Source organism: Colobus angolensis, unplaced genomic scaffold, assembly GCF_000951035.1.
Source record: "Colobus angolensis palliatus isolate OR3802 unplaced genomic scaffold, Cang.pa_1.0 Scaffold211, whole genome shotgun sequence".
Classification (NCBI taxonomy): domain Eukaryota; kingdom Metazoa; phylum Chordata; class Mammalia; order Primates; family Cercopithecidae; genus Colobus; species Colobus angolensis.
The window spans coordinates 359,012-385,137 of NW_012115278.1; the positions used below are offsets into that span (position 1 = coordinate 359,012).

The 26,126-nt window shown below is 38.9% G+C and overlaps 1 protein-coding gene across 1 annotated transcript in view; it reads left to right on the forward strand.

The window, feature by feature from the left end:
- The window catches only part of LOC105512432 (LIM domain only protein 7), a 194,271-nt gene that overhangs the window by 102,446 nt on the left and 65,699 nt on the right, over nt 1-26,126 (forward strand). Inside the window, exon 4 of the mRNA XM_011942886.1 lies at nt 24,905-25,011. Within this exon, the coding sequence (XP_011798276.1) occupies nt 24,905-25,011 (107 nt within the window). The remainder of the gene's footprint in view (nt 1-24,904; nt 25,012-26,126) is intronic.

Sequence of the window (26,126 nt, forward strand, 5' to 3'; positions counted from 1 at the left end):
AGTTCATTCATGATTTGGCTCTCTGTTTGTCTGTTACTGGTGTATAAGAATGCTTGTGATTTTTGCACATTGATTTTGTATCCTGAGACTTTGCTCCAGTTGCTTATTTTTTTTTAGTAGAGACAGGGTTTCACCACATCGGATTAGATGGTCTCTATCTCCTGACCTCGGGATTTGCCTGACCTGGCCTCCCAAAGTGCTGGAATTACAGGCGTGGGCCACTGCACTTTCTAGGAGGAAATACTCAGTTTAATAAAACAAATAAGCTTTATATAAAAATGACTTATAAAATATCTTATTTTTATATAATATACTTTTAATAGTAAGTTTCAATAGTATTGAAAATATTTTTTCACATGGTTTGAATTAAATAGCTTATTGCTTTAATTTAAAATTGTCATTTCTTGGATCAATTACATGCATTTTAAAGCAAATTAGACTTTGATCTCAAACACCCTTCATACTTGGAATGCTCGAATTGTAGTGGTTTGTTGTTGTTGGCCAGTGGAGGTTTTATTCAATTTTCTGATTGTATGATTACATGAAAGCACAAGTGTATTTTATTTTTAAATTCACGGATCTCTCCAAGTATTTCTATTTCAAGCATCAGAAATTCTATCTAGTTTGGATTTTATCTTTAGAAGTTAAAGTGGACTGTATTTCTGGTGTATTAAATAGGAATATTTTTCGAATACAGGACATTGAGCATTTTCGATTGGCTATAGGAGCTTAAAAGTGACCACAGCTGCAGAACTGGGCTAAGCCCAATTGGTTTGAAGTTGTCATCATGCCTCACTTGACTCCTTCTGATGCCTGTTTGTCAGGATGGTTATATTAAAACCATCCTGACAAACAGCCTTAATTCCAAGCCTTAATTCCAAGTATGAATTAGGGCTCCAGCGGATGCCTGGGAAGGGTTGTTATGAGGACTAAAAGGATAATATCAGGTAGTCTGACATGCAGACAGTCAAAGAATGTTCATTTTTTAAGTAAATAATTGAGTGCTTACTAGATTGAAGATTTTTCTAGTTTATAGGTGTGTATCAAAGGAACGATGAAGTCACAAACCATGACCTCGAAGAGTTTACATTCTAGTTAAAGAGGGGAGACAAGGCAAATAAATTAGCAAACAAGCAAGAAAGCACCACATAATAAATATGCCACAGAGCATTACAGTGGACTGTGACATTTGTGCATGTCCATGAGCAGTTGTAGGGGAACTATGAAGACTCACCTCTAAGGATTCCTTGAGGAGGAGGATGTTAGAAGACTTCGTTGACACTTCCAGAAGAATAAATAATCTGAGCCAGACTTGTCAAACTAGCCATTTTTGTGTTCACAGCATCTAGCATAGTGACTGATACATATAGGAGATCAAAGATTTTTTAGGGATCAAAGATTTTTTAAACAAATGAATTGTGAAAAATAATAGATTCTAGAACTGGGTATTTGATGAGATAGTGCTATAGGTTGAATTGTGCCTCCCACCCCAAAAATAAATATGTTGAAGTCCTAAACCCTAGTACCTTAGAACGTGACCTTATTTGGGAATAGAGTTGTTGGAGATGATATAACTAGTTATAATGAACTCATACTGGGGTAAGGAGGACCCCTAATCCAATATGACTGGTGTCCTTCTAAAAGGATGGCCTGTGAAGACACAGACACACAGGAAGAATGCCATATAAAGATAGGATTGGAGTGATGCATCTACAAGCCGGAACACCTACGATTGCTGGCCAGTCATAGATTTTGTAGGGAGCGTGGCTTTGCTAACACCTTAATTTTGGACTTCTAGCATCCAGAACTGTAAGATAAAAAATCTTTGTTATTTTAAGCCACCTGGTTTTTTGGTACTTGGTACCAAAATGAACAAAGTACCAAATACAGCTCTAGGAAATTAGTACAGATAGGTACATGTTTTAGTTAATACCTTTTTTTTTAAAAACAAAAACAAAAACAAAAAAAAAGCCTTTTACTTTGAAATAAATAAAGATTCACAGAAAACTGCAAAAACCAGTAAAAAAGGTCCTCTGTACCCTTCACCCAGTTCTCCCCATTTCCAGCAGAATTTCTTTGGTGTCTCTTAGTTGAGGTTCTCAAAGAGGAATCTGAATGGATTCCTTTTCTTTGAAGGCTACAGATATCCCAGGTCACTGGCCAGCCTGTGGATGAATTCCATAAGAAGACAGTCGTCTTGGCCAAATGAACTGTGGTCAGGAGTGTTGGTTTTTTTTGGTTCATTCAGTTCAGGTTGAGGTGGGTACTGTGAAGGAAGTTTGTGTAAGGTAGATACACCAAGGCAGTTCAAATATAGTAAAAATTTCTGTGTAAGGGTTTTAGCTGAGTCGTTATGGTGTTCCACACCCCATCTTCCATTACTCCTTTCTTACACCCTTTGCTGAAGGTATGCTTTTCATCTAAGTAACCTCAGCTACCATGTGTATTTAGCTTTGGTGTCAGGGCAATGGATTTACCTTTTGCATGTGGACCTGTGGGAGAACCATAGAAGATATCCCTTGAGCAATGGCAGTACAGAGAGAGATGTTTAGATGGTTTAGAAATATATTGAATGCTTTGCTTGAAACATTCATGTAATTATTTTTTCTTTGGGAGGACAGTAACCATGTTTTCCTAGATTTTTTCTTATAGAGATAGGGCTTTTCTCAATTGGCTGAGTTTAATTTTATAAAGATATACATGTTCTCTATCTCTTCTTTCTGTTCTTCACAAAGCCATGTTCTAAAATCTGACCCAAGAGTTTGAGCCTTCCAAAAAATTCGCTGGTGTTAAATATGGGTATGTTCAAATCACTGAAACTCAAAACCAAAATTTTATTTGGGATTTTTTAAAAAACCCAATCTCAAAACAAAACCTTGAAAACCAGGTGAGATATCCTGATGGTAAAAAGAGCTATTGAACCAGAATAATGTTTACCATCTGATATGTTAGTGTGCACAAAATATAGAATGTGTAGAAACATCAGGGAAGTCAGTAGCCCCAAGACCTGTAGTCAGCCTGGACTCCTCATGATTTATTTGCATTTAGCTAAAGCAAGGTTTCTCAACCTTGGCACTGTTGACACTTTGGCCAAATAATTCTTTTTTTTTTTTTGAAGCGGAGTCTCGCTCTGTCGCCCGGGCTGGAGTGCAGTGGCTGGATCTCAGCTCACTGCAAGCTCCGCCTCCCGGGTTCACGCCATTCTCCTGCCTCAGGCTCCCAAGTAGCTGGGACTACAGGCGCCCACCACCTCGCCCGGCTAGTTTTTGTATTTTTAGTAGAGACAGGGTTTTACCGTGTTAGCCAGGATGGTCCCGATCTCCTGACCTCGTGATCCGCCCATCTCGGCCTCCCAAAGTGCTGGGATTACAGGCTTGAGCCACCGCGCCCGGCCCCAAATAATTCTTTGTCGTGGAGGTCTGTCGTGTGCATTGTGGAATCTTGAGCAGCATCCCTGGCCTCTGCTCACTAGATGCCATTCCCCTATTTGTGACAGTTAAAAATATCTCTTGACATTGCCAGTGACTCCCATGGGATAAAATCAACCCTGATTGAGAACCACTGAGCTAAAGAATTAAGAAATTAAGCAGTGCCCTTTACACAGGCTCTTTGGCTGGCTGACTTTAGATTTGATTACCTACTCATGCTTTCCATTTTAATTTCCCTTTGAAAAGCAAAGATATACCAGAAAATTTTGTTTGAATCATTCCTTTGAATGTCTGTCAATCAGTGTGCTCAGTGGGAAAATCCTTAGTATATTCACATTTGCGTAAAAAATAGGTGCTGAATTGAGCATCGTTCAGATTACTTTCAGGAGTAGAATGTGTAAGGCATGACCATAGAGGTTGGGAAGATTGTCTCCTCATTCAGGAGTGCTGTAGAAAGCAGGAAATGGGCAGTGATGCCAGCTAGCTTAAGATGTTGGATGTGTCAGTTTCCCTTGCCTTCATAATGGCGAGGGAATTAAGAAATAAAAGGCAAGTCTATGCATCCCTTCTTACTGCTATTTTCTGGAAGGTTTTTAATGGCTAATGTTCTTGTACATTGTTCGTGTGAAATTACTTCTGACTCATCTTTACTACACACTTCCCCTCACTCTCCCACAGCAAAATATTGTGACCTGCTCTATGTGGAGGTCACTGCTGACAGATCAGGTTGTTCCTTTCCAGCAGCAATAGAAAATTCACCTGAGGAATCTGCTGTACAATTTAAATATTTCCACCCAAGTTTTGTCAAGGCAGGAGGATTGCTTGAGCCCAGAAGTTCGAGGGTACAATGAGCTATGACTGAGTCACTGCACTCCAACCTGGCTGACAGAGTGAGTGAGACCTCATCTCTTTCAATAAATAAATTAAAAAAGCAAAACACTTATATAAGCAACAACATGGGAAGAGACGGGAAGGTAGTATTCTAGAGCTAGTTTAACAAAACCACTTAAAGGGTAAGATCATTAGTGCCTATTTTCTCTTCTGGAATTTTATTGCTGATTTTGTAGATTTGTTTGAGGAGAGTATTTACCTAGAAAATTTTTGTAGATTTGTTTGAGGAGAGTATCTACCTAGAAAATTTAAGAAAGGCTTCCACTGGGTGAGTTCTGTGTAACTCCCTCATCCTTGCCTGCTTACTTGCCTAGTCACTAACAGCAGCATTGGTAAGGAGCTGATTCTGGCTGTCATGACCTCCATCATCAGATGGATGTAAACAGCCTCTGCAGCTCAAGGAGGGTGTGGAGGGGCAACACTGTAGTCCCCCCCTATAGCATGGGTCTGGCACAACTTCTGCCTTAAGTCTGCTTTTGGTTTTTGGTACATTAGGTAAATATTGAAGTCTGTATATTTCTGTAAATTATCATGCTATTTAACTTTTATTTATTTTTCACCTATCAGTGTATTGGAGCAATTTTATACCTATTGCATCAGACCTTGGTGTTTCATTGGGTTAAAAGATACTTGATTTTTAACTTTTTCTTTCATTTCCTAATAGAGACAGTAAATGTTAAAGGATATCAATAAACTTGATTAAAACTGCTAAATTGTGGTCTCTTTATCAAAACTATGTTGAATAAATATTTTTATTTCAAAGGGAGGGTAAGCCACTGTCACAAGTTCTGACATAATGCCTCAAACACTAACATTTAAATGTTCTTATTTTACTACTTTGTCAATCTCATCAATTTCCTTAAAAAAAAAACACCAATAACAAAAACATGGAGTATTTTTTTCTTGTAAATAAAGACATAAGAGACTACTATAGTATCACCATTATCAATGTATTATTCTACTTGTGTAAGAATTTATAGCATGAAACTTAGCCATTTACTAAGAATAAGGTCAGTTTACACATTGGAAATGATGTTTTCAAAAGGAAACTTCTGGCCAGTGTCCTTGATGAACATCGATGCAAAAATCCTCAACAAAACACTGGCAAACTGAATCCAGCAGCATATCAAATAGCTTATCTACCATGATCAAGTAGGCTTTATTGCTGGGATGCAAGGTTCGTTCAACATATGCAAATCAATAAATGTAATTCATCACATAAACAGAACTAAAGGCAAAAACCCACATGATTATCTCAATAGATGCGGAAAAGTCTTTTGATAAAATTCCACCTCCCTTCATGTTAAAACTCTCTATAAACTAGGTAGAGAAGGAATATACCTCAAAATAATAAGAGCCATCTGTGACAAACCCAGAGATGACATACTGAATGGACAAAAGCTGAAAGCATTGCCCTTGAAGATTGGTACAAGACAAGGATGCCCTCTCTTACTGCTCCTACTCAACATAGTATTGGAAGTCTTGGCCAGAGCAATCAGTCAAGAGAAGTAAGTGACATCCAAATAGAGAGAGAGGAAGTCAAACTATCCTTGTTTGCAGACGACTTGATTCTACAACTAGAAGACTGCATAGTCTCGGCCCCAAAGCTTCTTAAGCTGTTAAACAACTTCAGCTAAGTTTCAAGATACAAAATCAATGTACAAAAATCTAGCATTCCTATACATTAACTACAGTCATGCCTGGAGCCAAGTTAGGAATGCCGTCCCATTCACAGTTGCCACAAAAAGAATAAAATACGTAGGAATACAGCTAACCAGGGAAGTGAAAGATCTGTACAATGAGAACTACAAAACTGCTTAGAGAAACCAGAGAGAAATCAGAGATGACACAAATAAGCGGAAAAACATTTCATGTTCATGAATTAGAATCAAAATCATTAATACAGCCACACTGCCCAAAGCAAATTATAGATTCAATGCTATTCCTGTCAAACTACCAATGACATTCTTCACAGAACTGGAAAAATATTTTTTAATATGAAACCAAAAAAGCCCGAATAGCTAGGGTAATTCTAAGCAAAAAGAACAAAGCTGGAGGCCTCATACTACCTGACTTCAAACTATACTACAGGGCAACAGTAGCCAGAACAGCATGTTACTGGTACAAAAACAGGCACATGGACCAATGGAACAGAATAGAGGGCTCAGAAATAAGGTTGCACACCTACAACCATCTGATGTTTGACAAAGCTGACAAAAACAAACAATGAGGAAAGGACTCCCTATTCAATAAATAGTGCTGGTATAACTGGCTAGCCATACGCAGAAGATTGAAGGTGAAACTTTTCCTTGTACCATATACAAAAATTGACTCAAGATGGATTAAAGACTTAAGTGTAAAACCACAAACTATAAAAACCATGAAAGACAACCTAGGCAATAACATTCTGGACATAGGCATAAGCAAAAACTTCATGACAAAGATGCCAAAAGCAATCGCAACAAAAGCAAAAATTGACAAATGGGATGTAATCAACCTAAAGAACTTCTGCACAGCCAAAGGAACTATTAACAGAGTAAACAGACAACCTACAGAATGGGAGAAAATTTTTGCAAACTGTGTATCTGACAAAGGTCTAATATTCAGCATCCATAGGAACTTAAATATACAAGAAAAAACAACCTCACTAAAAAATGTGCAAAGGACACGAGCAGATGCTTTTCAAAAGAAGACATATATGCAACCAATAGGCATATGAAAAAAAACTCAACATCACTAATCATTAGAGAAATGCAAATCAAAACCACAATGAGATATCATTGCACAACAGTCAGAATGGCTGTTACTAAAAAGTCAAAAAATAACAGGTGCTGGTGAGGTTGTGGAGAAAAATGAACTGTTGGTGGGAGTGTAAATTAGTTCAACCACTGTGGGAAGCTGTGTGGTGTTTACTCAAAGAGCTAAAAATAGAACTACCATTTGACCCAGAAATCCCGTTACTGGGTATATACCCAAATCATTCTATCATAAAGACACATGCACATTTATGTTCATTGCTGCACTATTCACAGTAGCAAACACTTGGAATCAACCTAAATGACCATCAATGGTAGACTGGAAAAAGAAAATATGGTACATATGTAGCATAGAATACTATGCAGTCACAAAAAAGAATAAGATCATGTCCTTTGCAGGGACATGAGTGGAGCTGGAGGCCATTATCCTTAGCAAACTAATGCAAGAAAAGAAAACCAAATACCATATGTTCTCACATATAAGTGGGAGCTAAATGATGAGAACACATGGACACAGAGGAGAACAACAGGCACTGAGGCCTACATCAGAGTGCAGGGTGGGAGGAGGGAGAGGATCAGGAAAAATAACAAATGGGTGCTAGGCTTAGTACTGGGTGATGAAATAATCTGTACAACAAACCCCCATGACGTGAATTTACCTGTATAACATACCTGCACATGTACCCCTGAACTTAAAAGTTAAAAAAAGAATAAAAACTCCACAAAAACACACTTAAAAAAATGACATTTTTCAAGATTGTATATTAATTTTAGTCATTTTTTATAATGTCTATTTTACTGGAACTTCTATGGATCACCACCTGTAGTTTGACAGTTTGAGGTTATCCAATATGAATAAACTGAAGATTGTGCACTGCTGTCTTCAAGATAACAAATACTTGATGATAAGTATCTGAATGCCTTAACACCGTCATGTAAATGGCATATAAATAAGTTCATTATGGTAGAGTTATTTATAATGTATTCTTTGGAAATTTTCTTGAGTCTCCTTGTCTGCCTGCATCTCTTCCATTCCCAATTAAAGGTCAGTGTCACCCAGAAAGAAAACTTAACAATTTGGGGTCAACATTGTAGTTGTTTCCAATACTCTCTTGATGTGCCCTGCATATGAAGAAACTGCTATTTTATTTCTAGCCATAATCTCTTAGTCATAACGTTGGCACAAGTTTAAGAACACTTCCTGGAGTTCCAAAACTTGCCTGTTTTTAAATCTAAGATGAACATTTACTTGCCAAGTTTCAGCCTTGAGGGCAACTTTTTTTTTAATGTTAATGAATTAGAATTGCTAAAGCAACACTGTAATTAACTTGTAAAGGTAAAAATAATTGTTTCAGTATTCAAGTAGGATTATATCATACATGACAGTTTCGTTCAGTTCAGATAAACTTGGAATGTCTCCCCTAGGTACCTTTTGTTATGTAGAAATTGGAAAGGGAAGAGCAAATAAAGTTGACAGGAAATAGAATCCAAGGTGTAAAACTGGTATGAAGGCACTGGTCACCCAATTTATTTTAGGCCCTTGACTGCTTCTCATCCTAAAAATACTTATTGAACACCTACTATGTGTCAGACACTGTTTCAGGAACTTGGGACACAGCTATAAACAAGGCAGAGTCACAGCTGTGAAAGAGACAGAACATTTCTCCCTCATGGGGCTGACATGCCGTGGAGTAGAGGGTTGCAGGGAGCACAGCCTTGTCGACCAGAAGCACTATGATCTAAAGCAACAGATCCATGTGCTGGTTCCCGTGGAGAGTGCGGGAGAAGTGCCAGAGATGATGAAATGGCATATCAGCTCCAGGTGCCAAAAATTACAGTGAAAAAATATATAATACCTTATCAGTTACCAATAGTTACATTGAAAAAACAATGTGAATAAAGAATGATTGAGTGTTTGTATGAGAAGCATTTTAGAGAAGGGCTCATGGACATCTTTCTGAGTTGACATTTGATCAGGTGCCTGGATTGGGCCCTGGTGGGATGGGTGGGAGGTTTCCAGATGGAGGAACAAAGAGGGAATCAGCAAGGAGAGTCCTGAGGGTCTGAACAGAATGAGAAGTAGTCAAGTGAGGCTGTTAAAGCATCATGGGCTTTGTTGGGTAGGCTACATTTTACTTAAAGTATTGGGGGCTTTTGAGAACAGTCTGTTGTTAGGTCATTGGTTGCCTGTGATGAAGGATGCGCATATTTGTGTTGATGTACTAAAAACGTTGAATTGTACACAAATGGGTGAATTATATGATATGTGAGTTTTATCTGAAAACTGTTAAGAATAATACAAAATTAGCAGTTGCTGTGTGAAAAATAAACGGAAAGAAATCAAGAAGATGAAGGAAAGCCAGTTGAACAATTTCGTTGGTTATAGTGGTTAATCGTATGTGTCAACTTGACTGGACCATAGGGTGCCCAGATATATTTGTTCAGTCATTATTCCGGGTGTGTTTGTGGGGCTGTTACTACTAATGAGATTAGTAATCTGAGTAAAGCCGATTGCTGTCCCTACTGTGAATGGGCCTCATCTAGTCATGGAAGGCCGGACTAGAGAAAAAGGCGAACCCTCCTGCTAGCAATAGAGAACTCTTCTGCCTGACTGCTGGAGTTTGAACTGAAACATTGGCTTTTAAGTGTAGAGCCTGCTGCTTTTCAGACAGGAACTCATATCATTCCATTGGCTCTCCTGGTTCTTAGAGGAGGCTTGCAGCCTTAGAGAGTAAACTATACCATCAGCTCATCAGCTGACTGCAGATTTTGGGACTTCTCTGCTTCCGTGATTCCTTATAATAAATCTCTTTCAATATACATCCTGTTGATCTTCTTTCTCCAGAGAACCAGACAAAGACAGTAGTCCAGGCAGGAGGGAATGGTGGCAACAAGGGTCTCTGTATGTGTTACTGAGAAGAGGTCAAATTTTCCACGTTTTAATGGAAGAGTGTGTAGGAGTTGCTAATGAATTGAGAGGGAATTGAGGGGCTTTTGCACCAGTAGTTTATTGAGTTAATAAATATGAGACAGAAGGTTGGTGGGGGAAGGGGAAAATCAAGAGAGAATCTGTGGAGGATGAAGCAAGTTGCAGAAGACCACAAATTGGTAAATATATATATAAAAAGAGTGATGTAGATTTTAAATGGTGTTCCCTGGCAGCATCATGGAAAAGATGGTGAAAGGGATAGTTTGTGATTATTAAGAAATGGGGTAATCACTAGAAGCCAGCCTTGTACACCAGAAACAAAATGCTCTAAATCAACAGATCGATGGACCTGTCCCCAGGGAGAGTGTGGGAGACCCTCGAGAGGTGGTGGAATGGCCCATGGATGGGTTTTGTTCATCTTGTACAGTTTTTGTTTTTAAAATTAAAGCCAACATGTATTTATACTGAGATTTTTGATGTAATCCTTGCATCTGGCTTGTATTAATGGATCTGCCAACAATGGCCTGCATTCCCCTAAAGTGACTATTATATGGGATGTCCTGTAGACGGGAGTTTCTGGCTTCCTTGGTCTCTTGTCATCTCTCTGATATTATGTTCATTTTATTTATTTATATTTTATTCATTTTTATTACCAGTTTTCTCCCTTTAAGCATCTTTTTTTTTTTAATTCCTGCAAGGTACCTGTCATCATGGCCTCAGTATCGTCAAGATGAGAAAAAGTGGACCAGATAATACTTTCTATAGGTGAAATCTTAAATAGTTGAGTAAACATGCTCAATTTCAAGAAGCCAAAATATTTAAATCCATGTAAACTTCAAGTGAGGTTTCTGGTAGTTGGCCTTAGGACTTTGTGCTTGCCCTGTTTACATTAAAAAAAAAAAAAGATGGGGTGAAAACCTTGCAAACATACTTAGTCCAGTTTGTACATGTTGAAGCAAAAAAGTGTAGCTAGTGTCCTAGATATGAAAATCTGGACTAAAAAAATGATCTGGATGGGCCTACGTCTCCAAAATAATATTTATGAGGGATAAATTTCAATGATATTTTAGTTGGAAAAAAAATCAGTCATGTGAGTTGGTTTTATATTGTCTCCAAACTTAATCATTCATTTTAAGCCTTTATCCATGGCACCTCACTGACGCCATCACAGGGTTTACAATTCAGGTTCTTCTCTATATCCAACTTACTTTTCTTCTAAATTTGACTAGCCCATGGTTCATTAAAGCTCACAGGTCATCTTCCTGTGAACAGTGATGTTGGTGTCACCAGGCTATTGCTGCCACACATAATCTCAGCTGATGGCCTAATACAGATGCTACAATGAAAAGCACCCATAGCCTGTAACAAGAGAAGTTAATTGAATTCAGTCCACTCACTGTATGCTAGAAACTGCCAGTCACATTTTATCTTTTTTTCCTCACTAAACTCTCACAATTACACTGTTACTCACATGAGATGAGCATTATCAGTGAGCCTTCGAGTGATGTTTAACCACACCTGGTGTCCAGTATTTGAGTTACAGATGCTTCATTCCAGGGAGGAGGACATAACCCACAGGCACATGTCTTTAAGGCGGCATGGCAGTTGTGGTAGGTGGAATAATGGCCCCCAAGGATGTTCATGTTGTAATCCGTGGAAATAGTGAATATGTTACAAGGCAAGGAAGAATTAGGTTGCAGATGGGATTGTGGTTGCTAATCAGTTGATCCTGAGATGAGGAGCATAGCCTGCATGATCCAGGTGGGCTCTGTGTAATTCCAAGCATCCCTGTAAGAGGAAGAGGGAACGAGGAGAGAGAGGACCAGACAGATGGCTGGGTGAGGGAGCCTCATGTAGAGGGACCAACTAGGAGAGCTGGGTGGGCACCTTGAGTTGCATCTCTGAGTATTTACCTATATATTGTAGTTATAAAATGTAGGTGTTAACTTGGCAGATTACATGAGGCTGCTGACTTTGAAGACGGAGGAACAAGGGTTATGAACCAAGGAATGCAGGTGGTTTCTGGAAGCTGGAAAAGGCGAGGAACTGGATTCTCTCCTAAAAGGTGTAGCAGAAGGAACATAGTCCCAAGGGCACCTTGATTTTCAGTCAGTCAGACTGATTTTGGACTTCTGACCTCCAGAACTGTAAGATAATAAAATTGCATTGTTTTAAACAACTGAATGGTGGCAATTTGTTGTGGCAATAATAGGAGACTAATATAGTGGTTAAGAGCACAGATTCAGTAATCTAACTGCTGGATTTGAATCCCAGCTCCACAACCTAATGTATGACCTTGGGCAAGTCACATAACCCCTCACACCTCAGTTTCCTCATGTGTGAAGTGGGAATGATAATAAGACTTCACAGCGTTTTTTGGTAAGAATTTGAATAAGATAATTAGCATAAAGTGGTTCAGTATGTTACCTGGCGTATCATAAGAACTCAGTAAATATTAGCTTAGGAAAATTAGCTATTAAGGGGAGGGCCAGTTGGGAATAACTGGAAAAAGTCACATGAGGGACAGTGGATGTTGAGGAAACAAGGTGGATCTAAAGAGAAGATGTGAGGTTGGAGTATGAGGCAAGAGAATTGTCTAAGTAGGCAAAAGGCTGTCACGGGAGGAAGATGAGATTTAGTTTGCATTACTAGATAGGCAGATTTAGGATCAGTGTTTTACAGTTACAGTGAGGGAGTCTTTAGACTTTCTTTTTTTGTTTTTGTGTTTTTTGAGACAGGGTCTGGTTCTGTCATCCAGGCTGGAGAGCAGTGGCACGATCTTGGCTCATTGCAACCTCCTTCTCCTCCTGGGCTCCAAGTGATCCTCCCATCTCAGCCTCTGGAGTACCTGGGACTACAGGCACTGGCACCCTGCTAATTTTTTAAGGTTTTTGTAGAGATGAGGTCTCACTATATTGCCCAGACTGGTCTGGAACTCCTGGGCTCAAGCAGTACTCCTGCCTAAGCCTCCCAAAGTGCTGGATTAAAAGTGAATCAGCCTCATAAAGCAGTGAGTCCCTGGGGCTGGAAATTCTTAAACAAAAGGTGATGATCTAGACTCATTATCTATGTAAGTGATGCTAAAGATGATTGGGAAAGGTTGCACTAAAGGTGCCCGATTTCTAGCCGGCTTTACAGTTTTACCATGTAGTGTTCCTTGTTAAATACGTGTTAGTGCTTCATAAAATATGTATTTTAGCGTCACAGTGACATTTTTTCTTAATTGCTTATTTGTTTTGCTTTGGAACATGGATAACTTGAGAATGGAACTTAAGCATCTATTTCAGCACTTTGGGAGAAAAGAGTAGGTGAGTTTTAGAATTATCTCATTTTTGATGTAAAGTTTAGTTTGATGAATCATGTGCAAGACTGTCACTTAATTCATACTGCAGTTTGCCACAGCCTGTTACTGCTTTATGTAGTTAATTGTAACCCAAGTGGCTGAAGCATTTCAACTAGCCTTTACCAGAATGCTCAGCCCTCCCTGACCTGATGCTGCCCTAACTTGCCAGCTCAGCTCTGCCTCGTTGGTTTGGCTGTTGCTCCAGCTCTGCCAAATGGTGCTGGCATTGTTATCCTACATAATCCCTTGGGCCCACAGTGTCTCTTGGCAATTCCTTTAAGCTCCCCTAGTTGGTTCCTATTTTTACTTTCACATGTTACTAAACTTTACGGCTCTCCTTGTCCTTAGTTCCTTCATTATCAGCAAATGGCTGAGCCCTCACCCCCACCTTTTTTTTTTTGGAGAGAAATTTGTTCCCCAAGGAAAAATTTTTAAAAATGGCTGAGACTGACTGCTTATTTTCTTCACAAATAACTATTGAAATTGGATCTCTGAGTGTTTGCCTATATATTATAGTCATGAAATGTAGGTGTTACTTGGCAAAATACATTTATTATTAGCTATGCCATTATTAGCTATACCATAAAAAGCGATGATTATCCAAAATAATAGATTAAAAAAAAAAACCAGTGCTAGCACATCAAAGCACACACAACTGCTTTCTTAATAGAAATAGTATAATTAAAATGCAAATTTGGATATATTTTAGTCACCCTGCTACTTAGAAGTTGCTTTAAAACAACTGGTCACAATATAGCATAAGAATAAGATTCAAGTACTTTTGGTGATCTAATAGTAAACTCCATAATCTCTGGGTGACTTGTGTGCATACCAAATAGAAACACTGTCTTAAGTTATATTTGATGAAACATTTTCCTCACTTTAATTGCCAAAAAACTTTTGTCCACAAGAATTCAATTCACCTGGAGGATCCTTTTTTTTTTTTCCTTTTTGGAGACAGAGTCTTGCTTTATTGCCCAGGCTGGAATATAGTGGTGCGATAATGGCTCACTGCAGCCTCAAACTCCCGAGCTCAAGCTATACTCCCACTTCAGCCTCCCAAGTAGCTAGGACTACAGGTGCATGCCACCACACTTGGATAATAATTTTATTTTTTTGTAGAGAGACAGGGTCTGACTGTGTTGCCCAGGCTGGTCTCTAATTCCTGGTCTCAAGGAGTTGAGACCTGCCTTGGCCTCCCAAAGTGCTGGGATTAGAGGCATGAACCACCACTGACCAGGGATTTTCTTAAAATGCAGAGTGTGGTTCAGTAGGTCTGGGGTGTAGCTAGAGATTCTGAATTTTTAGCAGGCTCCCAGGTGACCGTGATGCTGATGGTCTGTGGCCACGCTTTGTGTAGCAAGTGACTGGGTCAGTGGTCCCCCATTTTGACCGTGCATCAGCTGCATCTGAGGGATGGCTGTGTGACTCCCTCTCATGACTTTGACTGGGGTCCCATGTCTATAAATCATAATGCTAAGATATGGACTTAGATGAATTTCTCTGCTTCAGTAATAGTTATCTCTTGATTGCTGGCACATACTTGCTAACATTTTTGGCATTGTCAATTTCAGGGTTAGAGGAGGCAGGGACTTTGCCAGATTATAAATAGGAAAGGAGTTGAGATCACCAAGTATCTTGGCTTAAGGGTAAATTGATCAGCATCATTATGTACTATGTACTCAGCTTTTTTTTTTTTTTTGAGATGGAGTCTCTCTCTGTAACCCAGGCTGGAGTGCAGTGGCGCAACCTTGGCTCACTGCAAGCTCCGCCTCCCGGGTTCACATCATTCTCCTGCCTCAGCCTCCCGAGTAGCTGGAACTACAGGCATCTGCCACCACGCCCGGTTAATTTTTTGTATTTTTAGTAGAGACGGGTTTCACCATGTTAGCCAGGATGGTCTCGATCTCCTGACCTTGTGAGCTGCCCGCCTCAGCCTCCTGAAGTGCAGGGATTACAGGCATAGGCCACTGTGCCCGGCCAGCTCTTTTTTTTAATTGAAAACTTGTTTAAAGTAGGCAAGAACCCTTTCTGGGAATACCAGACCAAAGTAATCATGACAAGAGTACTTGGTTAAGTGACAGGGAACACTTCCAGGTGGTGTCGTTCTGGGAGCCTTGGTTTAAGCTTCGTAAGGCCTTTAGGTCATAGCACTGAGAACTAATTCACTCATTTTCAGAATTAGTTAGGATTTGGATCTTATTTAGGACTTTTGTAATAAATCCTTTTATTAACCTTGTCTCTATTTTTACACTGTTTATAAAAGTGTCTTTTCACTTTCTTATGATGATAGCTCTTAACCCTGTGCACTCAGGAAGTTTTTGCAGAAGTGGGACTAACTGGCTTGATCTTATGAGTAGACATTTCTGTATTGTTACATTAAGATTCCCTGATGCAGAGTATTCCCTGTATGTGTTGGAGGTTGTCATGCTTGAAATTTTATCAAATATATATTTTTTGATCAAGTAAAAATGAAAGTGACTTTGGGAAGGGTAAGAGCCTAGGATGGTATAGTACATTTTCATGAAGATTTACATTTTACATAATGAAATGATTCAATGTATAAGAGAAATCTGGTGCATAATGGCATTTATTTAAATTAGACTCTCTCTCTGTATGTATATGTGTGTGTGTGTGTGTGTGTATATATATATATGCAACAGCACTTGTTAAAGAACATTTTATTTTATTTCATTTTATTTTATTTTATTTTTTGACAGAGTCTCCCTCTGTCACCCAGGCTGGAGTGCAAATGGCGTGATCTTGGCTCACTGCAACCTGTGCCTCCCAAGTTCAAGCGATTCTCCTGCCTCAGCCTCCTGAGTAGCTGGGATTACAGGCACCTGCCACTATGCCCGGCTAATTTTTGTAGTTCTAGTAGAGACAGGGTTTCACCATGTTAGTCAGGCTGGTCTCAAACTCCTGACTTCAGGTGATCTGCCCGCCTCGGACTTCCAAAGTCCAAGGGGATTAAAGACATGAGCCACTGCACCTGGCCAAAGAACATTTAAAAAAATTTATATTCATGGGGGCACAAGTGCAAATTTGCTACCTTGATATATTGTATTGTGGTGAAGTAAGGGCCTTCAGTGCATTCATCCCTGGAACGTTGCACATTGTATCCACCAAGCAACCTCTCATCATCTACCCCCTTCCCATCCCCACAATGCTCTGAGTCCCCATTTTCCATCATTCACACTCTACTTCCATGTGTATACATTATTTGGCTCCCACTTATGAGAACATGTAGTATTTGTCTTTCTGCATCTGAGTTGTTTCGCTTAAGATAATGGCCTCCAGTTCCATTCGTGTTGGTGTAAAAGACATGATTTCATTTTTTAATGGCTGAATAGTATTCCATTGTGGATGTATACCACATTTTATTTATCCAGTCCTCCACTGATGGACACTTAGGTTGATTCTATATCTTTGCTATTGTGAATAGTGCTGCAGAAAACATACAAGTGCAGGCATCTCTTTGATATAATGATTTCTTTTTCTCTGGGTAGATGTCAAGCAGTGGGATTGCTGGATCACATGGTAGTTCTATTTTTTAGTTCTTTGACAGATCTCCACACTGTTTTCCATAGAGACTGCACTAATTTACATTCCCACCGGCAGCGTATAAGCATTCCCATTTCTCTGCATTTTCTCCAACATCTGTCATTTTCTGTCTTTTTAATAATAGTCATTCTGATTGGCGTAAAATGATATAGTGATTTTAATTTGTATTTCTCTGATTGATAATGTTGAACACTTTTTCATGTTTTTGTTGGCATTTGTCTTCTATTGAAAAAGGTTTATTCATATCCTTGGCTCACTTTTTAATGGATTTAGTTGGATTTTTGTTGTCTCTTATAAATTCTGGATTTCAGTCAGCTCTTGGATGTATATAATTTGCAAATATTTTCTCCCATTCCACAGGTGACATTTTCACTTTGTTGATTATTTCTTTTGCTGTGCAGAAGCCTTTTAGTTTAAGTATCATTTGTCTATTCTTGTTTTTGTTGCCTGTGCTTTTGAGGTCTCAATCATAAATTCTTTGCCTAGACTAGTGGTATGATTTGGCTGTGTCCTCACCCAAATCTCATCTTGAATTGTAGTTCCCATAATCCCTAGGTGTCATGGGAAGGCCCTGGTGGGAGGTAATTGAATCATGGGGGAGGTTTCCCCCATGCTATTCTTGTGCTAGTGAGTGAGTTCTCACAAGATCTGATGGTTTTATAAGGGACTCTTCCCTGTTCGCTCGTCACTTCTCCTTCCTTCTGCCATGTGAAGAAGGAGGCGTTTGCTTCCCTTTCCACCGTGATTGTAAGTTTCCTGAGGCCCCTCCAGTTCTGTGGAACTGTGAGTCAATTAAACCTCTTTTCTTATAAATTACCCAGTCTTGGGTAGTTCTTTATAGCAGCATGAGAATGAACTAATACAACTAGACATTTGCATTTTTAAACACATTAGAGAAGCCATCTTTAAAAAATAATTTGAGACAGATACACTAAAATCCCAGATTTCAGCACTATATAGTTCACCTGTGCAACTAAAAACCACTGACATTAAAAAATTAAAAAATAATTTGAGGTGAAATTCACATAACATAAAGTATTAAAACCATGAAAAACCATTTTAAAGTACACAATTTAGTAGCATCTATTACATTCACAATGTTGTGCAACCATTAACATTTCTAGTATTTCAAAATAAAACCTCTTAACATTAAGTGGTTTCTCCCCATTTCCTCCTCCTTTCAGCTTCTGCCAACCACCAACCTACATTTTGTCTCTGAATTTATCCATTCTGGATATTTTATGCAAATGGAATATGTGACTTTTGTTTACTGACTTCTTTCACTTACCATAATGTTTTGTAGCACGTGTCAGCACTTCATTCCTTTTTATGGCTGAATACTATTCCATTGTATGGATAGACCACAACATGTTTATCCATTTACCTCTTAGCAGACACCAGAACTGTTTGTACCTTTTGATATGTACATGTACACGCATGTACATGTAATATACTTATTTGGGAATCTTTTTAATTATTTAGGATATATATAGGATATATAATTGAAGGAAGGCATCTTTTTAATAGAGGGAAATGGGAGTGGGTGGGAACGTGGGATGAGGAAGAAAATAATTGAGTGGGAATGTGGGATGAGGAGGAAAATAATTAAAATAACAAAATAAAATGAGAGAGCCCTTATATTGACTGATAAGAGCTTGCTTAAATAGGAATGATGAATTCAACTTTGGGTCCTGACATTTCTTCCCAAGTACTTACATTACTGATAAAAGAGCAAGAATGTGCTATAATGACATGAAAATATGTTACTGGATAAATGCTTTTGGAAGGAAAATGGGTTGAAAGGCTCTGAAAGGTGAGGTGTTAACAAAGACCTGTCTTACCCTTTGCACCAGTGTCTGAATATTCGTATTGGCCTTATGCTATTCTCATAACACTCTTTTCAGGATTTATAATGGAAATAGAGAAGAATTAAAATTCCATTGAAGTGTATAATTGTGTTTGTTTCAAACTCAAAATATTGGGTGGAGATGGAATGTAACCCTACATTTGGGGTCAAGAGAATAAGAATGAGTGCTGCTTCTCTCCCCACCTTTTCCCTCAAGGGATGAGGCATTCTAACACTGGAGGGTCAGGGGAGTGGTAGCTTTGGGAGGACTGATAGGAGGCTTGAGTAGGAGACAGACTCGCAGAGTGAAAGACCAAAGAGGTCTTTCAGATTCTGGGTGGTCCCTCACCCTGTTGCCAGCAGCTGATCTTCGCTGTCACTTATTATTTACTCATGAGTCTTCTGGAGTTTTTGCTCACGAAATACCCACTTTATTTGATTTTCAAATTCTTTGGGTAGTTTTTCTTATGGCATCATCTGCCTCTCTATTCCTGAGAGGATTCTCTCTTGTTCTTTTCTCTCCCTTGTTTTCCATAATGCTATTCTCTTCCCTTGTTTTCCATAATGCTATTCTCTTCTGCTTTTCTTCTGATTTATCTGGATGCGAGTTATTTTTCTCTCTTGACTCCTCTTTCTTTAACTGTCCTTTAAATGCTGGTGGTTGGTTGTGAATCCTTCTTTCTCTTTGCTTTCAGGGCAAGGAGGGCACAGTGATATCCCTAATTTCAACTACTACCAATGTGTGCTAGACTCCCCAACCATATTTTAAAATCAAATATTTCTCATGGGCTGCAAACCTAACTTACTACTAGCTGGGCATCTGAAACTCAACATTTCTAAACGTTTATTTTTCTATTCTAAATTTTCAACTGGTCTGTATTCTTTATTAGTAAAAGTCTTGTGGTAGAAAGCTTCCAAAATGATCCTAATGATTCTCACTTTGTGATATTCTCTTCCTTGTACCTAGGAATTGTACCCAATTATCTAAGTGATCTACTGGGGAGATTCCATTCTTCTAGTGAGGTGACCTACAGAGTATTGAAGTGATGCCTCAATTCTTCTTGTGGATTATGGTAAAATGTGAGAGGAGAAAGTGAAGGACAGAGTGACAAACATGAGAGAAATAGGAATTGCTGTTTTTGAAAATTGTCAGCCTCTTTAGTAAGTAAATCATGCTAGAATTGAGAAGTGGTTTTCAGGCATAGATTAAATTCAGAGCATTTGCAGGTAAATAAGGCCTAAAAAGGAGTTGAGGATGTGGTTGTAAAATTCTTTACGTTCTTAGATTCTAGATGGTACCTTGCAGATCTGTCCGTTCAAGCAATAGGGCTTCTAAGAACCTTAAGGATATTGTCCTCCAGTCATCTCAGCAGGAGACCAAGGTAGAGAAGGGCTACTCTTGAAGAGATTCATGGGTGCAACTTTTGTCTAATGGAATGAACCCCAATAAGATTCACAGAAGATCTGTAGCATCTTTGAGAGAATTGTATTTGCAGAAACACTGCCAGCTGAGACTGAAAGGAATAGAGAATTATGAAATGAAGAGACCCTTAATTCTCTCAATTGCTATGGGTCGGGTAAAGAAGTAGGTTGAAAAACTCACATAGCCACAAAGAGAGGCTACTTTTCGGTGAAAAGCAAAGATAACTTTTAAGGTGGCACCAAGAATCCAGAGGGTGTAGCCAAAAACCATAAAGTATAACCTGGCCTTGAGACTTCATGAAGGAACTGCCAACCTGTATCTTGAAGGATTTCAGAATTTCTGTGGACCAGTGACTCCTGTGTACCTTTCATTTCTCTACTGTCTGACCTGGAGTGTCTATAGTGATTATCTTACACCTGTCACTCTATTGCATATTGGGAGTGTGGGAGCAGGTAACTTGTCTTAGTTCACTGGCATTCAAGTTGAGAGGAACTTTACTCAAGGGCCATACTTGAGGAATTACATCTGAAGAGCCTCAGACACTTCTGGATCTGACGTAGATGATGAGATTTTGGACTTTTAGTTCGCCTTGTAAAGGGATAAAAATTTTCGGGCCTTAGTGTATTTTGCAGATGGTTGAGACGTGATTCACTGAAGTGGGTCCAGAGAGTGAAGTATAGTAGACAGTCCCCCAGAAAGCCCCACATGAATCTCACCTCCTGGTGTTTATGTTCTTGTGTACCTACATGGAATAGGCCTGACCTGTGTAACCAGCAGGATGTTGAGGAAATGATGGAATGTGACTTCAAAAGCTACATCATAAGACATTGCAACTTCCATCTTGCTCTCTTGGATCACTGGCTCTATCAAGCAGCCCTTTGGAGATGTCCATTTGATAAAGAACTGAGGCTTCCTATTAACAACCAGCCCTGACTTGTCAGTCACATGAGTGAGCTGCCTTGGAAACAGCTCCTCCAAGCTCCAGGAAAGCCTTGGGATGACTGTAGTCATGGCTGACATCTCAATTACAACCTAATGAGAAGTCTTCCAATTCGAAACTATTCAGCTAAGACCACTCCTGAATTACCTTCAGAAACCATGTGAAATCATAAACACCTGTTCCCTTAAGCTGCTAAATTTGGGGATAATGTATTATGCACCAATAGATAACTAGTAGGGTACTACAGTGAACAAATACAAACCTTGATTATCTTGGTAGATCTTTGTGGCTTCCCCATCCTATCTTAGTGGTAAGTACTGCTGTTCCTGATCATAAAGCTCTCTAGGTTACCCTAGCCCACTCCCCCCCACACCTATTATGACTGCTTTATAATTGATTCAAGGATAAGGGGTGTAAGGGAGATTGGAGACAATATGAAAATCTTAAAGCCATGTATCTGTTCTTGCTTGCCTTTCAGAGGGCCAGTTTTAGAACCATTAATTTGTAGTGTTTGCCTTTATTCACAGTCATAGAAAAATACAAAGCCTTGGGATGACTGTAATCATGGCTTTATTCACAGTCATAGAAAAATTTAAAGCTAAAAGGAGCTATTAGATACATTTAGGGTTCACTGTTTTCGTGTGTGTGTGTGTGTGTGTGTGTGTGTGTGTTGGTTTGTCTTTGAGAAGCCACTTTTGGTCCTGAAAGTACAGAGTTTAAGATGTTTAGAGCAGGATTTTGACATGAAGTATTCTATGGAAGTTGGATAATGAAATATTTGTTTGATGGGTTGGGCCAGGGAGGGTTGGGCTTCCATTCTCTTGCAGAGAAAAATGATTGCCCTTGATAATGGGTTACAGATTCACAAACTGCTCATTTCAGGGGTGAGGAAAATGGGGCCAGAAATGTTAACTCTCTTTCCAAAGCCACACAGTTATTTAGGGACAAAGCTAACTTGGAGTTCTGGCTACTGGTCCAATTAGATAAGATTTGTTTTAATTTGTCCTTTATTTTCCCTTTTATTTTTGCTAATTTCAAGTGAAAATGATTTCATTAAATGAGAAGTAAATACTTCCCTTTTAATGTGTTGAGCTGGGTGTGGCTTCTTGAAGTTTTAACTGACAAGAAAATTTTATTTTATGATTTTATATATACCCTTAGGGACCTCTTTGCCTGGATCCTTTGAAATTGCAAGGAATAAATTACCAGTGAGCTCAAGTCCAGTAGGAATGACTGAGACTACATTACCGATCTTAGTACAACCTGGTCCTGCTGCATAGGCCATGTGTGACTTTGTTTACAAAGCTGTTCTGTGTTAAACTTGAGCATCATTGAACAATTTAAAATATATTCTGCTTTTTTGGTTAAAATGAAGGCTTTATTTAAGACTAGAATTTAACCATATTAATTTGTATCTTCTCTTGAACTTTGTCTTCAATTAAGTAGAGTCACTTTAGATATCAAGTGCTTTCTCTCTACTTTGGTGGTTTTTGAGGAGAATTTGGCTTTATTTATCTATCCTTATCAACCTGTACCTATTTGTCAAACAGATGAATGCTACTATGTTTGTATAAAATATGTGAAGAATTGTTTTGGCTCTCATTTGACTAAGTTTACTTTTAGTTTAACCTTATTTTAATATTGTATGTAATACTTTAAACGCTCAGAACCTTATTTTAATAATTTATTTAATACTTTAAATGTTCAGAACCAAATTGGTTGAATTGGTGTGAAGACTTCTAATGGTTTGTTTTTCCTTTACTGATATGAGACTTGCGTCCTGTGTGTATTAGTTCATTTTCACACTGCTATAAAGAACTGCCTGAGACTGGGTAATTTACACAGCAAAGAGATTTAATTGACTCACAGATCTGCATGGCTGACTGGAAAGACCTCGGGAAGCTTATAGTCATGGCGGAAGGGGAGGCAGACACGTCTTACATGGTGGCAGGTGAGAGAGAGAGAGAGTGAAGGGAGAAGAGCCCCTTATGAAACCACCAGATCTCCTGAGAACTCACTATCTCGAGAATAGCATGGGGGAAACTGCCCCCATGATCTAATCACCTCCCTCCCTTGGCATGCGGGGATTACAGGTCCCTTCATTGACATGTGAGGATTACAGTTTGAGATGAGATTTGGGTGGGGACAAAGAGCCAAACCATATCATTATGGAACTTGGGGTATTGGTACATCCAACCATCTTTTCTTGCCTGCTTCTCAGAGGGTCAGTTTTAAAACTATTTGTATCTTTTGATAATTACAGGTAGTATACTTTTTAGAAACTGTGGGCCTAACAAAATTACCACTTTTTGCTCCTCTTGGAATTTTGCCAATAAATTATGTCTCGTTTTTCCGTAGTAAGTCAAACAAAAAACAAAATAAACACCTTTCATTGAGCTGTTCAACTTTTGGCTTGCAAGTTTCTTTACTCTCTGACTTCATCTTATTTAAAATGATTCATGGATTTCATCTTTCAGCTAGGTAGTTCTCACTGCCTTCTGCAGTAGATTGGAATGGCCTCCTGCCTATACAAATAGTGGCTTTTTAGAATGTCTTTTTCCCTAGTAATGAGTGTTGCTTTTCTCTTGCCACACCTTTCCTTGTGCCTTCCCGAAATCCCCTTACTCTCCAAGAACCCAAGCTGTAGAATTTAGCCACTTTATCTTAGGAAAACAGTAATTGCTTTCCTCCAAGTGGCAGACTATCTTCTGGTCTGTGACAGTCACCTCTTAGGGAGGGAGACGAGGTTTCAAGGAGGCTCACACCACAGAGGTAGCATCACCAGCTGCCTCAGTGGACAGATGAGTCCAGGCATGCTGGGAGGCCATCCCTTTACTTGAGAACCATAACAAAGTGAATATGGAGCCCGCCTGGGATCGTCACAAGCTCAACCCCATACAGTGTTTTCTTTTTTTTTTTTTAAGAGTAGTAGAGATGAAGCCTAAGTTAATTCTGGTAACCAAATGTATGTTTCTGAAAGGTAAGCTGACTTTAAAATAGCATATATTGTAATCCGTGTTTGTGCAGCAGTTTACATTAACGAAAAGCACTGGTTTGTGAATGGAGGATTTGGGTTTTGAAATTAGATACGAGGGCAACCTTGGAGGGAGGGGATAGGCTTTAATTTTTTTTTGGAGGCAGCCCTTGAGGCAGGTGCAGGGAGTGAGTAATGTGCCACACAAACTATGCAATTTAGCCAATGAACGCTAGGTTTCTGCTCAGTCCTACAGCATGGTTTCCCTGCCTGTCAAGAGCCAGCTCAACAACCAAACCCAGATTCCAGGTGTGGTATTCCACAGTCGTTCTGTAATTTGTAATCATAGAAACAGAATGTTCCTCCTCTTATTTCTTCCCTGCCAACAGTTTCTGGGTGGGTGAATGTCAGTAGCTGGAGTTATTTTTAAAGAGGAGAGGTGAGGCTTGCCGTGCAAAGCTGGGAAGAGGGCGTTTGTTTGCAGAGCAGAGCTGACATCAAAGTGCAGATTACTGCTCAGTGGCTAGGCACTTGTCCGTAACAGGTAATGTTTAACGTGCCAGTCTCAAAGATCACAGAAACAGTGTATGCCCGGGCATAAGATAGCACAACCGTGTATGCTCTGGAGGACTGAAAGGCTGTACAAGCCCTATGTATTTTTTTTCAAATATACATATGCACGGGTCTTGCTACCGCCTCTTTTGCCGACTGTAATTGGACTTTGAAGCTTCGAAGTTATAGCATAAAAATTTGTAACCTTTGTCTGAGAGAGAGCTCAGCTAAGCAATCACTTTCCACTTCTTTTCACAGGATAATATAAACGTTTTCTTGAAAGCTTGTGAACAGATTGGATTGAAAGAAGCCCAGCTTTTCCATCCTGGAGATCTACAGGATTTATCAAATCGAGTCACTGTCAAGTAAGTTTCAACAGTTTGTTGGATATATATGTTTAAACTTAGGGCTTGTAGCTTAAGTGAAAAGAATTGCTGAGAGTTCATGATTACAGAAAAATTCTTCATCTCTCTGTTTTCCTCTGTTCTCATTGTAAAAGAGACTGTTTTAAAAATGGCTTAGGGACTGTGAATGTGAAGCTGTTTCTAACTCATAGCATGGTCTTACTATAAATCTCTATACTGACCAAAATGGTTGTGTTAATGTTTTAATACGTGTCCAACATGGTAGTGTTTGGTTGCTAATGTTGAGGATACTCATTATACTTATAAAGTGAATTTAGGGATTATATTATAACTTGCAGAGTAACAACAATCTTTAAATTTTTTTAATGTATTTTGAATTAAGACATAATTATTAGCATAAAAATTAGATAGGACAGTGGTAAAAAAGAATCTCTTAATATTGTGAAGACAGCAGTGCCTGGGACCAACATGTAATGCCAAGGACCCTGCCAGTTGTGGCTGACTTTTAAAAATGAGCTGTTTTCCACGATTTTAATAGTGTGGATGAGAAAGTGAAAGTGGGAGTGAGAACATGTATGCCAGTATCTTGTTAGATTTTAGGTGGAAAATGTTGTTTGTGTGGGAGTATACAGTTTTAGGAAATCTGGTTTTAAGCTCTTATGATATTTATTTATATTTCCTGTAAATCTAATTTGCTTCCAGGCAATCAATAATAAACTGTGTTACCAGATAAAGCTGACAGGAAAGTTATTTAATTTTATAGTAACTATCTCTTTGTCATCCTGCCTCTTAAACCTAATTAACATTTTTTTTTTTGCAAGGGAGAAAATAAACACCTTATTCTATCTATAGAAATAATGAAAATGGAAAAATCGGTTTCTACCAGTTCAAAGATTTAGCTTATGTGGTTAATATCCCTGTGTAAAACCTTTAATGGTTATTTTTAAAATTGGATGACCAATTATTTTTTCTGAAGAAAAATAACCAGCTATGTAAGTATCTTTGAATAGTACACATTGTCTTCTCGCAGTACACAGAACAGCCCCAAACCCAGGTAGACTTAGTTTTCTAAAGTCTAACAATATATGTTTTTAAATGAACACTGTTTTGAACCT